Below are 13588 nucleotides of genomic sequence, written 5' to 3'. Positions count from 1 at the left end.
TTTAAAGAAAGACTATTCTGTGACTGAATTGAGTGTTAAAACAGAAATCCAGAATGCCCATTTTAAAGCCCTCCCTTTGAAGGGATTTCTGGTCCTTTAGGGGAAGGGCAATTGATCTTGAGAGCCATTCCCATCTGGAACAAGGGATGAAGTGCTGCCAGTAGGAAGAGTATAGCATACTGGCTGTGCAGATTAAAAGAGCTCCAGAATGTTTTCCACCATAGCAACTGCTATGAGTTCTTGTGTTAAGCAGTAGGAGCAGAGAACTGAAAAAGCTGGGCGAATAAACTCAGCTCTATGATTTTATCCATGATTTTAGCATTCCTATTAGGTCTTCTAACCAGGTCATATCCAGCAAGAGGCAATTATGTGTGTGTATGAAGAGGGGTTATGATCAACACTGGGAGTTTTAGAGGGTCTTTGTTATTTCAGGACTCTGGCTGTGCCGGCTACAACCAGCCTCTTCTCACCTGTCTCTCTCACACATAAACACCATGAGAAGGTAACACAAAACCTAGATCCCTTTAATTCTTTTGTCAAGACATCAAGTGACAGATAACAATCAAGCTGGACACCTCCAATTATATGGAATTTATTGGAGGGAAAAATCTAATTTGGTTTGATGGCTCAAAGGTCAGTCAATTGTTTCAGGATGAGCACCCTGGGATAATGAAGGGCAATGCTGGAACACATCAGTGGTGTCATGTACTTTTAATTAAGCAGGGGAGAGATGAAGGCTGTCCATTAGAGGCCAGAGTTTAGGTACACACCTTTTCTTGGGCTGTATTCCAAGGGTGTTTTAGAAATTGTTCTTGTGCAAGCATCTTAAGATTACACTTTGCCTGTGTTTTATTCTGATCCTTACACCAAAGATATGCCTGCTTAATTCTATAAAGGTTTGTTTTAGTTGTTGCTGGGACAGTCAAAGGAGAGTCAAGAGAGGGGAAAAGCTATCATCCTTGACTAGTTGATGTTGAGACAAAAGCTGAAAAGGGAGAAGCCTTCTAAGCCTATGACTTTCATTGCATTTTGATAGTTAGTTCCACAAACTAATCACACAGTGGAGGAATAAGCTCTATTCTTTCTATACCAAATGCTTTGCCAGATGGTTTCCTTGAACAACCCCATCATGTTCTAGTATTATAAAAGTGGAGGGGAAGCCTTCTGACTCAACTTCTCCCTCTAAAATACTCCAAATGCTTTTATCTTGAAATCTCCAACATTGTACCTACTGGTATTGATGGGCATTTAAAAATTGTATTTTAATTAAAATAAAAAAAATAAAAAGGAACCTCATATGCTGCAAAGCAAGGCACCACCGGGTGGATATATATGCAGACTATATTTCCAAGGATGCCCTGGGATTCCATATAGAATTCGTGGGCATTGTTAGAAAATCAAATGGCAGGTGGCTGAAATTAAGTGCTTTCTTTGTAAATACGGTTACCTACCCAAAAGAAGACAAAGCTAAGGGTACAGCAGGGAGAGTTCCAGCACTTGGCTTTCCAGTAAACCAGTCTTTTTTGACTTGCCATGCCCACATGGCACCTGCTCTTATGGGAACTAATTATTCCAACAGCCACAACATGCTCTCAAAACAACCTGTTGGAATCGTATCTTATCCATACCTCAGTATCCCTGGCTGTAATGTGTTTGCCCAGAACATCACAAATCAGGTTGATCAAACACATGCATTTTTAGAAGATATAGTTTGGTCATATGCACATCCTCTAAGACAAGGGGGCTTTTTCTAGTTACTGTCACTTCCTAAAAGTGAATAGCGCAAGGGGTGCCTATCTTTGGCCACGTTTATCACAGGTACCTCCCACCTCCATCACATTATTGTATTCTTCTAAGCTGCTTCTCTGAGCAAAGAATCCATATCATTCTCCAACTGATTGGCCCGTTACTTAGAAGAGATATAATTATGCAGCATATCCTATTCCTCTTCATTTAAAACCAGTATCCTAAACCTCTGAGCTCATTTGACATTGTCAAGAAGGCATTAAAAGAAAATGTGTTTATCCCAATCAGAAAACAGGTGCCACATTAGGCATGGCCAGTCACAAAATCATATATTCAGGGACTGACCTCCAGTAATGCTGCTCCTTGCCTTCCTCTCTAGCTTTCCAGGATCCTTTTCACAAACTCATTTTTGTGCTTTTTTGGGGTAGATGGACATATTTGCAAATAAGCTGCAAGTGACAACCACTCACCATTTACATTTTCCAGTAATGCTTATGGAGACCCATGTGGAATCCAAGGGCCTTCTAAGAATATAGATTTATTTTTTAATTAAAAAGTAAAATATATTTGCTTTTAAAAAAATTAAAATGGTAGGGCAGGTCAGAACATCTGGTAGATGGTGGGCAAGGGCAAATTGGTGCTCATGGGTGCCAAAACAGGGATTCCAGTGTCACCTTTTTCCTTCTTGAAAGTAGATACATAGGTTCCTTTGTTGTGAGCTGTGCTTTCTTTTGCACCTTCAGATCACAAGTTTCTGATCGATTCTAAAGAGTTCCACATCTGAAACATGAAAGTGATTTCTCTTAGCCCTACACATTTCTCCCTGGCTGTAAGAAAGAGAAATAAATGGGTTTAGCTTCTTTCTCATTCCTGAATGCTGGATTTAACCAAAAAAGGCCAGCAGAAGTTCACAAAATCCTAACCACCAGCAACTCATTCATTACTACATGAAAACAAATGCTGAAGTTCCCTTCTAAACAATTTGTAGCTACCATATAGATCAAAGAAGAGCATCCAGGTTTCTGTTGGTATTGTAAGCTGGGATACCTTAAAATAGACTCTGGATCCTGGTGATCTTCCTTTGGGTAAACTTATCCTTGGCTTAAGGAAAACTGGAGTTTACTATTGCTTCTCTCTACCCACAAGAGAAGCCTTGGCATTTTTGAGAAGCTATGGATGAACTCATAGGAATAACCCATTCATTTGATGATTACAATAATCATGACAGACAGTGGTTCTCTAAATACTTCCATTCTAGCTCAGCTGAAGCCTTTTTATTTCTTACAGACCCAAGTTCCCAACCCAATATTAAAAAGAAATCCTGTAGTTGCAGTATCATAAGGCAAATTGTCCATTTTCAGAGCATCAAAATCCATCCTGCGTTAGGCATCTAAAGGCTACGCTGAAAAAAAGTGGTTTAATTTGTTTAGCTTAGGCAACGGCCTCTTGTTGCTCTTTATATAGCCCCTAGTAGTTTTATTCTCAAATTGCTGCTATTTACCCTGGGCTTATTAAGTAATTTAAAGGGCATGAAAAGACAACTGCCAAGCAAAAGACTGGCTTCTCCCTGCAAGAAAGCTTCAAACTGGAGCCACCAAAGAGAGACAACTTTACTAAAGCTGATGTTGTAGGGAGGAATTATGGTTGTTTCCATCTTGAAGACATTCAGCGCTTTGCCCACTGCATTTATAAGCAGGAGGGGGATATAAAGCAGGACAAAAACAGCATCCAATAGCCTGAGTAATTCTTAAGAATTTCAAAGGAAGGATCCCCAAAGAAAAAGCTACTTCTAGTACTGAAATATATGTTTCAATCCTTAATCACCATTCATGGCAGTGAGGAGTGATCTTCAGACCCTTAGTTCCACTAAACAAGAATCACTGCATGCTAAACCAGGACCATGATCTCAGCATACCCCATACTTTTAGCAGAATACAGTACCTTGCCACCATCATTTCAGATTTTGATTTGGTATTGGGTTCATTCCTGCGCAGAAGGCCCAAAGAAACATGACTTTTAGCATAATCCTGGTAAGCAAGTGTCGTATACTTGCCTTGATGATGGATTCCCCAGAAGTACATGGATGACTACTGTGAAAAATAGAAAGCAGTCTGCATCTATTCCTTTTGAAAACTGTGGTTTTAAATTGCATAACCCTACTAGAAAGGATTATGTGACCTTCAGGCCTTAAGAGAGCAGAATATTCATTTTAATAAGGTCACCTATCAAATCTTCAAATGATAAAATGGTCGTGGCTAGAATACAGTATTTCATAAAGTGTTGGAAAATGGATAAGCTTAGAAGACGAGTAATTTTTGCTCAGTTTTGGCCTCAGTGTACACAGGTGCCCTGGAGCAACCTCCCAGCCTCATGGAGAAAGTGGATCCTTCAAAGCCTCAGACCATATCCAAGTGACCTAACTGGGCAGGCAAGAGAGGAGTCCCTGACACTATTAGTTATGCTTTTTCTTGAATACTGTTCTTTTTATGAACAAATCACTATGCAAATGCTCATATTAAAACATTTATTTTGAGGGGTGGTGTGACATAATGAAGCATTTTACAGTCTGAGAACTCAACCACCACCACCAGAAACCACAAATATGAAGAACAGAGGCCAGGGTTCCACTCAGCTCCCTCTCTCTGTTATTTGCTTTACCCCACTCCCTCCCCGCCCAAAAAAAGTCTTGAAGGCCAGAAAAAGACACTTGCTGGCAAGATTTGGGTGGAGAAAAGAAAAGAGGAAAAGGAAGAGGGGATTCCACAAAGAAAAATGGGGAAGACCATTTCTCCAGCATCTCTGGTCTCTGTGGATTCTCGAAGCAGGCCTGAGGCACCAGGTGTGAAGTTCCTGCTGGTGGAGCAAAATTTGGCCCTATCAATCTTCGGTGAGTTGAAATCGAATGGATATTTGTCGCGTGCAAACATTAGTGGCCACGTTTTCAGGAGGCTGAGGAGGCGGGCAAGCACTCTTCAGGCTACTGTCAGCTTCTGTGTGGTAGAAACAGAAACAGAGAGAACTATAAGGAGATAAAATGTCTGATGCAGCTCAGCCATCAAACTTGCAAACCTATAAGCCTTTGGTCTTCCTAGAGTGGCTGTCATTCAACCAGAACAGATCAGAACAATGTCTTTTGGAGCATGAAACAAGGAAGAAAGACGGACTGCCTTTTTATCAGCATACCCCTTCCCCTCTTGTGAATGAGAGAGATTCCAGAAAGATGTAAGACTTCTTTACACACTATTATACCTGCTACCATGAGAGGTAGGGATAACTTAGCTGACTTTGAAAATGGATTAAACCAATTGTGGCAGTGGAGGAGAAACTTATCAATGGCAGTTAGAAACCAGATTTGGCTGAATTCCAAATAACAAGTCTAAACAGGATCAAACCAAAGCAAAATTGTGAACAAGTTTGAGAATGGTCTGATGCTACCTTGCAAACACAATTGTATATCCCCATTTCACCACAAAATATCAAGCTAAAGAGAGGGAGGAGAAGAGGAAAAGGACTGACCAGTCCACCTTCTAATTACAGAGGACAATTCAGCCAACAGCACTTTGTGGTACTCTTTTCCCTCAACGATGGCAGAGGGGACATGGCAATATTGCATATGGCACCTCTAATGAGCTGCTCCCCTTCTCCATGGTCTTAATAGTATCTGATAGGTACCTCAATCTTGCCTGGCCCCATCTGCCTAAGGCAGAATGTGCCAACTGAATCTTCCCCACAAATTTATAATGATTTCCATCACAACATTCTTCCACCCTGTGTTCAATCTAGTCGCTTGAAATTTGGTCAGATCATCTAGTTGTATTTAAACAGTACAGGCAAAACAGCAACGGTATCTTTCCCCCATAATTGAAAAACATTCTTCCAAACATCTTCATATCTACTGAAAAACTTTTCTGTTTTCCTCATTTGAGCCAATGAGAGATACGAATTTCACTGCAGATTAGACCTCCAACTCGAGTAGCAGCTTCTGTTTTGTCCCAAGGTAAAATACACTATTTCCGGAAGCACCAAATCAGGATTTGAATCAAAGCCTGCAGTTACTGCAGACCTTTACTAATAGATTTGGACACCTTGCTGTGAAACAACAAGGGGAAAGAGGAGGCTGTGCTGAATGCAAGGATTAGAAGAAAACATAGGAAATGATTCCATCACGTCCTGTGTTCACTTTTAAACCCAAACTTGTAACTAAAGAGTAATAATTCAGCTTGATAAAAGACACCCCAATAACTAATTAATCTGAATTCATGGCTTGCTCAACTTAATCACAGAAGGATGCATCAATATAAAGAAATTCCTCTTGCTCTCATGGCTCCCTGCTCTTTTTGAGTATTAATTCAGGGATCTTGTGTTTGGCAATCAGGAAAAATTAGAGACTCTGCTACTGTATTTCCAATCAGTTTCATTGCTGGAGCTGAAGCAAACCACCTTACACGTGACTAAAGTTTCCCAGGATGATTCCTTTGGAAAACCTCAATACATATGCGAAACCCATTTATTCCAACATGACCTTGAATCATCACAAGTAACAACACATTCAGGATGTAATTTTCTTACTTAGACTATAAATTATATGAAAGCCGCAGATTGAAATATAATGTGCAACGTGGGGGTCCTTCTGGACTCGTGATTCCTGCTCGGACAGATGGCAGTCATGGCTAGGAGGGCTTTTGCACAGCTTCATGTTGTGCGCCAATTGCGCCTGTTCCTGGACCGGGAGGCTCTGCTCACAGTCACTCATGCCCTGGTCACCTCCCAAATGGACTACTGTAATACACTCTACATGGGGCTGCCCTTGAAGCATATCCAGAAGCTTCAGCTGGTGCAAAATAACAGCACCACGGGCAGTTACGTGCGCCCCTAGAACAGCACACATTACACCTCTGCTCCGCGCATTGCATTGGTTGCCAGTTTGGTCCATTTCATGATGCTGGTTTTGACCTTTAAAGCCCTTCATTGCATGAGGTTGGGTTATTTGAGGGACCACCTCCATCCAATTACATCTGCCTGTTCCATCAGGTCCAGCAGAAGAGGTATGATGTGGGTCCCATCTGCAAAAGAGTTTCATCAGGCAGGACCCAGGAGACAAGGCTTTTCTGCTGTAGCACTCGCCTTGTGGAACACTGTCCTCACCGAGGTGAGATTCGCCCCATCCTTGACCTTCTTCCAGAAGTCCCTTAAAACATGGCTGTGTCAGCAGGCCTGGGAATCTCAAGGAAATGGCAATTTGATAAGAGGGCAGCATTGTTTTTAACATCAGTTCTCTCCACTATCTTGTTATTAATATTGTTGAGGTATTTTAATTGTATTGTATGTTGGATTTTAGGATTGCTTTTATTCTAAGCCACCTAGAGTCACTTTATTGTGAGATGGGTGGCTATATAAAAGTGATAAATAAATATTATTTTATCATAGTCGGATCACTTTCTGATTTAGGTTTTGAGTTGCCTCCTCCTTCTATAAAGGCTAGAAAAGGTTAATGGATTTCAAAGTTTCTGAGACATTCTGGGGAAATATTTAGCTGGTATGACCTGAAGCCCTGACTGCTGTGTGAGATACAGGCGCATTTGCTACAACTGCACCCAAGTGAGCTCTGTATACAGAGTTATGCAGCTTCTTGCTAGTTTCTTGAGCAAAAGGCAATGAAGAAAGAGCTAAATACACAGAATGCAGATAATGAAAAATACAGGCTGAGTTCAGCCCAGATTTGATGTTCTTATTTAGAGTATCATGAGACATTAACGGTGGAAAAGAATATGTTTTACCATCACTGGTTCTTCAAAGTGTTGGCAAAACACAGCTCTTCTGGATGTTCACAGGTTCACTGCAGTTAGCTTCCTAAGACAGTTAATAGCAAAATTCTAAGTAGCACAGTATGACAAGTTTGTGAATATTTTCACAATCATAGATCTTAGATTCTGCATGTAATGTAATTGCTGTAATGGAGGCTCCAGTCCAATATAATTTTCTTGAATTATTAATAATTGATAAAAACAAAATGCTGACCATCTGGGAAGCTCACTCTTAGTTTTCGTGGCTTATGACATACAATAGGGATAGACTGACCGGACTCAGAAAGTTGCAGGGTATTCTTTGAGAGGAGATTATTAGTCTACACCTGAAGAAACTGGAACTCTTGACTAGTTGCTTAAGAAAACTATCCCAAAGCAACATAAAGCATCCTTAGATGAGACTCCATTTTTAGATCCAGTTCAATCAGGTTTTTCCTCTGGTTTTGAAGTAGAAAAGTGCCAGTTACTCCATAGGATAGCCTTTGATAAAAGAGGACAGCAGGCATATGATCTGTTTTCTTGGAATTAGTAGCTTTTTATACTGATCATAGTACCACTAATCATAGTATCAAATGGAAAGTTTGGAATTATTTTCTAGGTTGGGAGCTCAGAAGCACCGTGTTTCAATGGCTGTGCTCTTACGCTTCAATGGCACACCCATGGCCCTTTAGATGTTCCTCAACTATAATTCCCAGCAGCTCAAATCAGCACAGCCAATTGGAAGGCATGTTGCAAACTGAACACCAGTGCTAATTGGAAGGTCACAGCTTCCTGATCACTTCACAAACCATTGATTCAAGAAAGTGTTGGCAGTTAATTGCACTTTCCATACTTACACATTTCATGGGTTCCATTTTATCCCATATGAAACCACTGAAGGTTAACTGGAGTCTGAGTGTTCTGATCATTTTGATTGCCCTCTTCTGCACTTTTCCCATCAATATGCAGTGGACATCCAGCTCCTTTTCTCCTTTTCATTTAAGCTAAGTGAGGCCATGAATATCCTGAACCAGTGCCTGGGTATGATAGCAGACTAAATCAAATCACTAAACTAAGAATCAACCTAGGCAAGATGGAGATTCAGCTGGGGGGAAAGGATGATTTGTCTGCCTATTAGGTCATCTTCTACCTGCTGTGAAGACAACTGGAATTCCCCTAAAAGATCTAGTCACTAGTTGCATAATTCTCCAGGTAGCCTTTCATCCATTTTAAGCTGATCTACAAACTGCAACTCAGTCTGAAAAGAAGGCATGCTATGCTATAGATGTTCTAGAAACCTCCAAATTGCATTAATACACATTACGTGGGTCTGGCTGTAGGAAAAAATGAAAATTAGTCCAAAATACTACATAATTAATGGTGACTAGAGCATAAATACCATGAATACAGGTAGTCCCCAGTTTAAGAATGAGTTCTATTCCCAAGGTCTGTCCTTAAGTCAAATTTGTATGTAAGCCAGAACAGTATTATTGTATAATACTGTATAAGTAGTATTGTGTAATTAACTCGAACCATTGTGTATTTAACTGGAATCATTGTGTATTTAACTCAAATTTTGCTACAATAGGCTTCATTCTTAACTATGGGTTCTGTAAAGCAGGTGTTCTTAACCTGGGGACTGCTTGTACCACATTACATTGGCTACTTCCTGTACGCAGTACCGAGGCCATCAGTCACTTCTTAAGAGAGTTCCAGATTTCCTTTCTTTGCCTTAAGTCAAGGTGCTGTACATGGACACCGGTATTGGACACTCTGATTTCTTGTTCTGAATGAACTCTGGGCCTCACAGACCCAATGCCTTTCAAATGTTCAGATGGAAAGTGGCCTGACTTGGGACAGTGGTCACACTCTCCAGACATGGTTTTCTTGTTGGCAGTGTGATCTGGTGGGGGATTTTATATTATCCCATCTATCATGGTCAGACCACTCCCTGGTGGCTGTGAGATTCTCCTATGCTGCCCCCTTCTGCAGGGAGGCAGGACCTATTCGCACGGTCCGCCCCTGGCAACTGATGGACCTGCATGGGTTCCAAAGGGAGCTGGGGGGTGTTCCTGAGGCCTTGCTGCATGGTCCAGAGGAGGCCCTGGCTGCAGCCTGGAATAAGGTGGTGGCTGGGGCCTTGGACAGGATCGCGCCTGTGCGGCCTGTCTTGGCCCATCACCCCTGGCACTCCCCATGGTTTATGGAGGAGTTAAGGGAGCTGAAAAGAGCTGAGAGAAGTCTAGAGCGCTGCTGGCGGAAAACTAAAAATGAGTCCGACCGAGCACGGGTTAGAGCCACTATTAAGGCCTGCCTAGTGGTGGTAAGGGTGCGAAATGCCAGTATTTCTCTGCTCTTATTGCATCCTCACAGTGTCGCCCGGCAGCCCTGTTTAGGGTCACTCGGTCCCTCCTGGGTAGGGAGGGCTCAGAGGATAATTTACAGGGCCGTACAGAGGAATTTGCTGAACACCTGATGGATAAAATCACTCAGATCCGTTCTCAGTTGGAGGCCAAGTGTGTGGCGGGTCCAGTGGAGTTGCCCAGGGAACATTCTTACCCAGTTATCTGGGAACGGTTTGATCCTGTTGGCCCTGAGGAAGTGGACAGGGTCCTCGGGGCTGTTAGTGTAGCTACTTGTATTTTAGATCCTTGTCCCTCCTGGTTAGGATGGATACCGGCAGTGGTCAATTCATCCTTGCAGGAGCAGGTGTTCCCAAAGCCTTTCAAGGAGGCTTTGGTGTGCTCCCTCCTCAAGAAACCATCGCTAGATCCCACCCTTCTGGACAATTTTTGTCCAGTCTCCCACCTTCCCTTTCTAGGAAAGGTGGTGGAAAGGTGGTCGCGCGGCAGCTTCAGAGGATCCTGGAGGAAACGGATTATCTGGACCCCTATCAGTCAGGGTTCAGGCCCGGTTATGGGACAGAAACAGCATTGGTCGCACTTTTGGATGATCTGTGGCAGCAGCAGGATGGGGGTAGTGCATCCATCCTTGCTCTTCTTGACCTCTCGGCGGCTTTCAATACCATCGACCATGGTATCCTTTTGGGTTGGCTGCAGGAGTTGGGGCTGGGTGAGTGTGTTGTGCTGGTTCAGTTCCTTTCTCCAAGGCCGAAACTAATCGGTGTTGATAGGGAGTGAGAGGTCCAACCCACAGCCCCTACTCTGTGGGGTGCCTCAAAGTTCGGTGCTTTCGCTGCTCCTATTTAACATCTATGTGAAACCATTGGGTGAGATCATCCGGTACCATGGGATGAGGTATCATCAGTATGCTGATGATACCCAATTATACATCTCCAACCTGGGTGACCTAAGTGATGCTGTGACTATCCTCTCATGGTGCCTGGAGGCTGTAGGGGCCTGGATGGAGGACAACAGGCTTCAACTGAACCCTGGTAAGACGGAGTGGCTGTGGGTACGGGGAGCCTCAAGATCTAGGAGTTTATCATCTTTGGTTCTTGATGGGGTCGCACTACCCAGACAGACCCAGTGTGTAATCTGGGGGTCCTCCTGGACTCACGACTCCTATTCGAAGAGCAGGTGGCAGTCGTGGCTAGGAGGGCCTTTGCACAACTTCATGTTGTGCAGTAGTTACGCCCCTTCCTCGATCGGGAGGCCCCCCGCACGGTCACTCATGCCCTAGTCACCTCCCAGCTGGATTACCGTAACGTGCTCTACATGGGGCTACCCTTGAAGAGTATCCAGAAGCTACAGCTCATGCAGAATGCAGCAGTAAGGACAGTTCTGAATGCTCCTAGGATGGCACATATAACACCGCTGTTACATGAGCTGCATAGGTTGCCAGTTTGCTTCTGGATCCAATTCAAGGTGTTGGTCATCACCTTTAACGCCCTTCAGGGCACAGGACCAGGTTATCTGAGGAGCCATCTCACCCCAGTTACTTCAGCCGGCCCTACTCGGTCCAGCAGAAGGGGCATGTTGCAGACCCCACCAGTCAAGGAATTTTGACTGGTGGGGTCTAGGCAGAGGGCCTTTTCTGCTGTGGCCCCCACCCTATGGAACAATCTGCCTCCCGAGGTCCAGTGTGCCCCCACTCTCATGGCCTTCAGGAAAGGGGTGAAATCCTGGCTGTGCCAGAAGGCCTTGAGGTCGGACGGAGGCTCGAACCAGTGGAGGTGGTTTGTGGGGTGATTGATCTTGCCCCCCTATCATCTTGAATGTTTTTAGTATTTATGTACAGGGTTTGTTTTTTATACTTGATTTTTAATGGATTAATTTAATTATTTATGGGGTATTTTTAATTGTTGATGGGGTTTTTTATTTTAACTGGGAGCTGCCCGAAGTCTCCCGTGGGGGGGAGATGGGCAGCATACAAATTTAATAATAAATAAATTTTAAAAAATAAAAAATCATGGGAAAATGGGCTGCAACAGAAATCATAAAAACTCATGCACCTTAGATCTTCCAGATGGCCATGGCCTTAAGGCCAGATTCCCTAAAGAAAGTATCCTGTTAATATCAGAAAATGCTGAAGGGATTGGTGCAACCTCCATAATGAAAACTCTACATTTTCAGATTCTCTGAGAATATGGTAATAGAAGCAAGTAAGTTTTCTTTTTTCTACTTCTGCTTCCCTTTGGGGAATGAGAGTTGTCAAGCTCAGAATCCTCTTCCTTCTGGATTCATGTAATTTCTGATTGTTCTTTGTAGACCTTTGAGATTGTCCAGATTAGGAAACAGACTCCACAAAAAAACTAGAACTAAGCTTTATTAATACAGGCTATATTAACAGAATCTTCCGAGTCCAATTGTTTTCCTTCCCTGCCTCTTATGCCCCAGTGAGTCAGGGAGGAGCCAGCTGGAGGCTCCTCCTGATATCATCACCTTTCCCAGGGCCCAAGGAATAATTCTGCCCTTTTTGTTTTGTAATGTTTCTGCTTCTGAATATTTCCCTCAAGGCCATCTCTATGGTTCTCTATAGTCTTGGCAGTATGTCTCTCAAAACAAGGCTCTGGGGACATGAGTAGACTCTAGTATTTTGTGCTCATGTTCTGCTTTTGACCTTCCTACTAGTAAACGTTTGTCAACCGTGCAAACAGGATTCTGGACTCAAAAGATCTACATCTGACCCAACATTTAGGGTGTTCCCACTTTTCTGCAGTATGTTTTCCATACCACCACTACCCTATAGGAGAAGGCAGATACCTAAAGAGAAAAACAGAGCCCTCTTATGGAATGCCTTCCTCATATTGTGGGAAGACCATTCTGAATATTCAGCTACATCAAGCCTCTTCAAGCTGCAATCATATTGCTGCTTCAACACAATGTGAGATTACTTTCAACTAGACAAATATAGGATTATGCTATTTCTGTATCACCTTGCAGAAGTGATTTATTTCTCTCCCTCTCCCTTGGGGATTCTGCATTAAATTTTGGAACCTATTGTTCTTTTCACAGTACTATCCAGTTCAACAAATGTGTGATTTTCAGTCCAATAAGCCAATTATGGGTATTTGCTGGTACTGTTGCTTAGCATACAATTTGCAACATGAGTGTGTGTGTGTGTGTGTGTGTGTGTGTGTGTGTGAGAAAAGAGTCTGACCCCAAGGAATGTATTTAGGTTTGAAACCTACAGCTGCAATCATACCTGTCAGATGACAATGGACAGAGTGCAAGTCAGCAATTGCAGTCCAACCATTTTGTGGCAGAATAACGTCTGCAGGGATTTCCAAATGTCATCACTGTCTAGACTAGCGGCCTCCAACTGGCACCCTCTAGATGTGTACAGCTCCCATCATCCCCAGCCCAAGCAGATATCAAGGACCTGGTGGTGGTGGTGGTATTATTATTATTATTATTATTATTCAGACAGTAATCCATTTGGGCCAGACTGATGTAGTGGTTAAGGCACCAGACTAGAAAGCAGGAGACTGTGAGTTCTAGCCCCACCTTAGGTACAAAGCCAGCTGGGCGATCTTGGGCCAGTCATTCTCTCTCAACCCTAGGAAGCAGGCAATGGCAAACCGCTTCCAAAATCTTGTCAAGAAAACTGCAGGGACTTGTCCAGGCAGTCGCCAGGAGTCAGCACTGATTTGAAGG

At 43.0% G+C, this 13588-nt stretch overlaps 1 protein-coding gene across 2 annotated transcripts in view; it reads right to left on the bottom strand.

Annotated features, from left to right (window-relative positions):
* Nucleotides 1-4309: 4309 nt before the first annotated feature.
* LRFN5 (leucine rich repeat and fibronectin type III domain containing 5) overlaps nt 4310-13588 on the bottom strand; it is a 98415-nt gene continuing 89136 nt past the window's right edge. For both annotated transcript variants that reach the window (XM_088149603.1, XM_088149604.1), the window contains exon 4: nt 4310-4736. Coding sequence is in view for 1 of the 2 variants with exons in the window: in XM_088149604.1 (XP_088005730.1) it covers nt 4624-4736 (113 nt within the window). In the remaining variant the exon portion in view is untranslated. The remainder of the gene's footprint in view (nt 4737-13588) is intronic.

The sequence above is a fragment of the Python bivittatus genome, unplaced genomic scaffold (genome assembly GCF_059951505.1).
Source record: "Python bivittatus isolate LINGU-HERP-01145 unplaced genomic scaffold, Pbiv_v1 ctg000580_np1212, whole genome shotgun sequence".
Classification (NCBI taxonomy): Eukaryota; Metazoa; Chordata; class Lepidosauria; order Squamata; family Pythonidae; genus Python; species Python bivittatus.
Note: the sequence above shows the minus strand (reverse complement) of the source record. Positions and strands in the feature narration are given on the sequence as shown.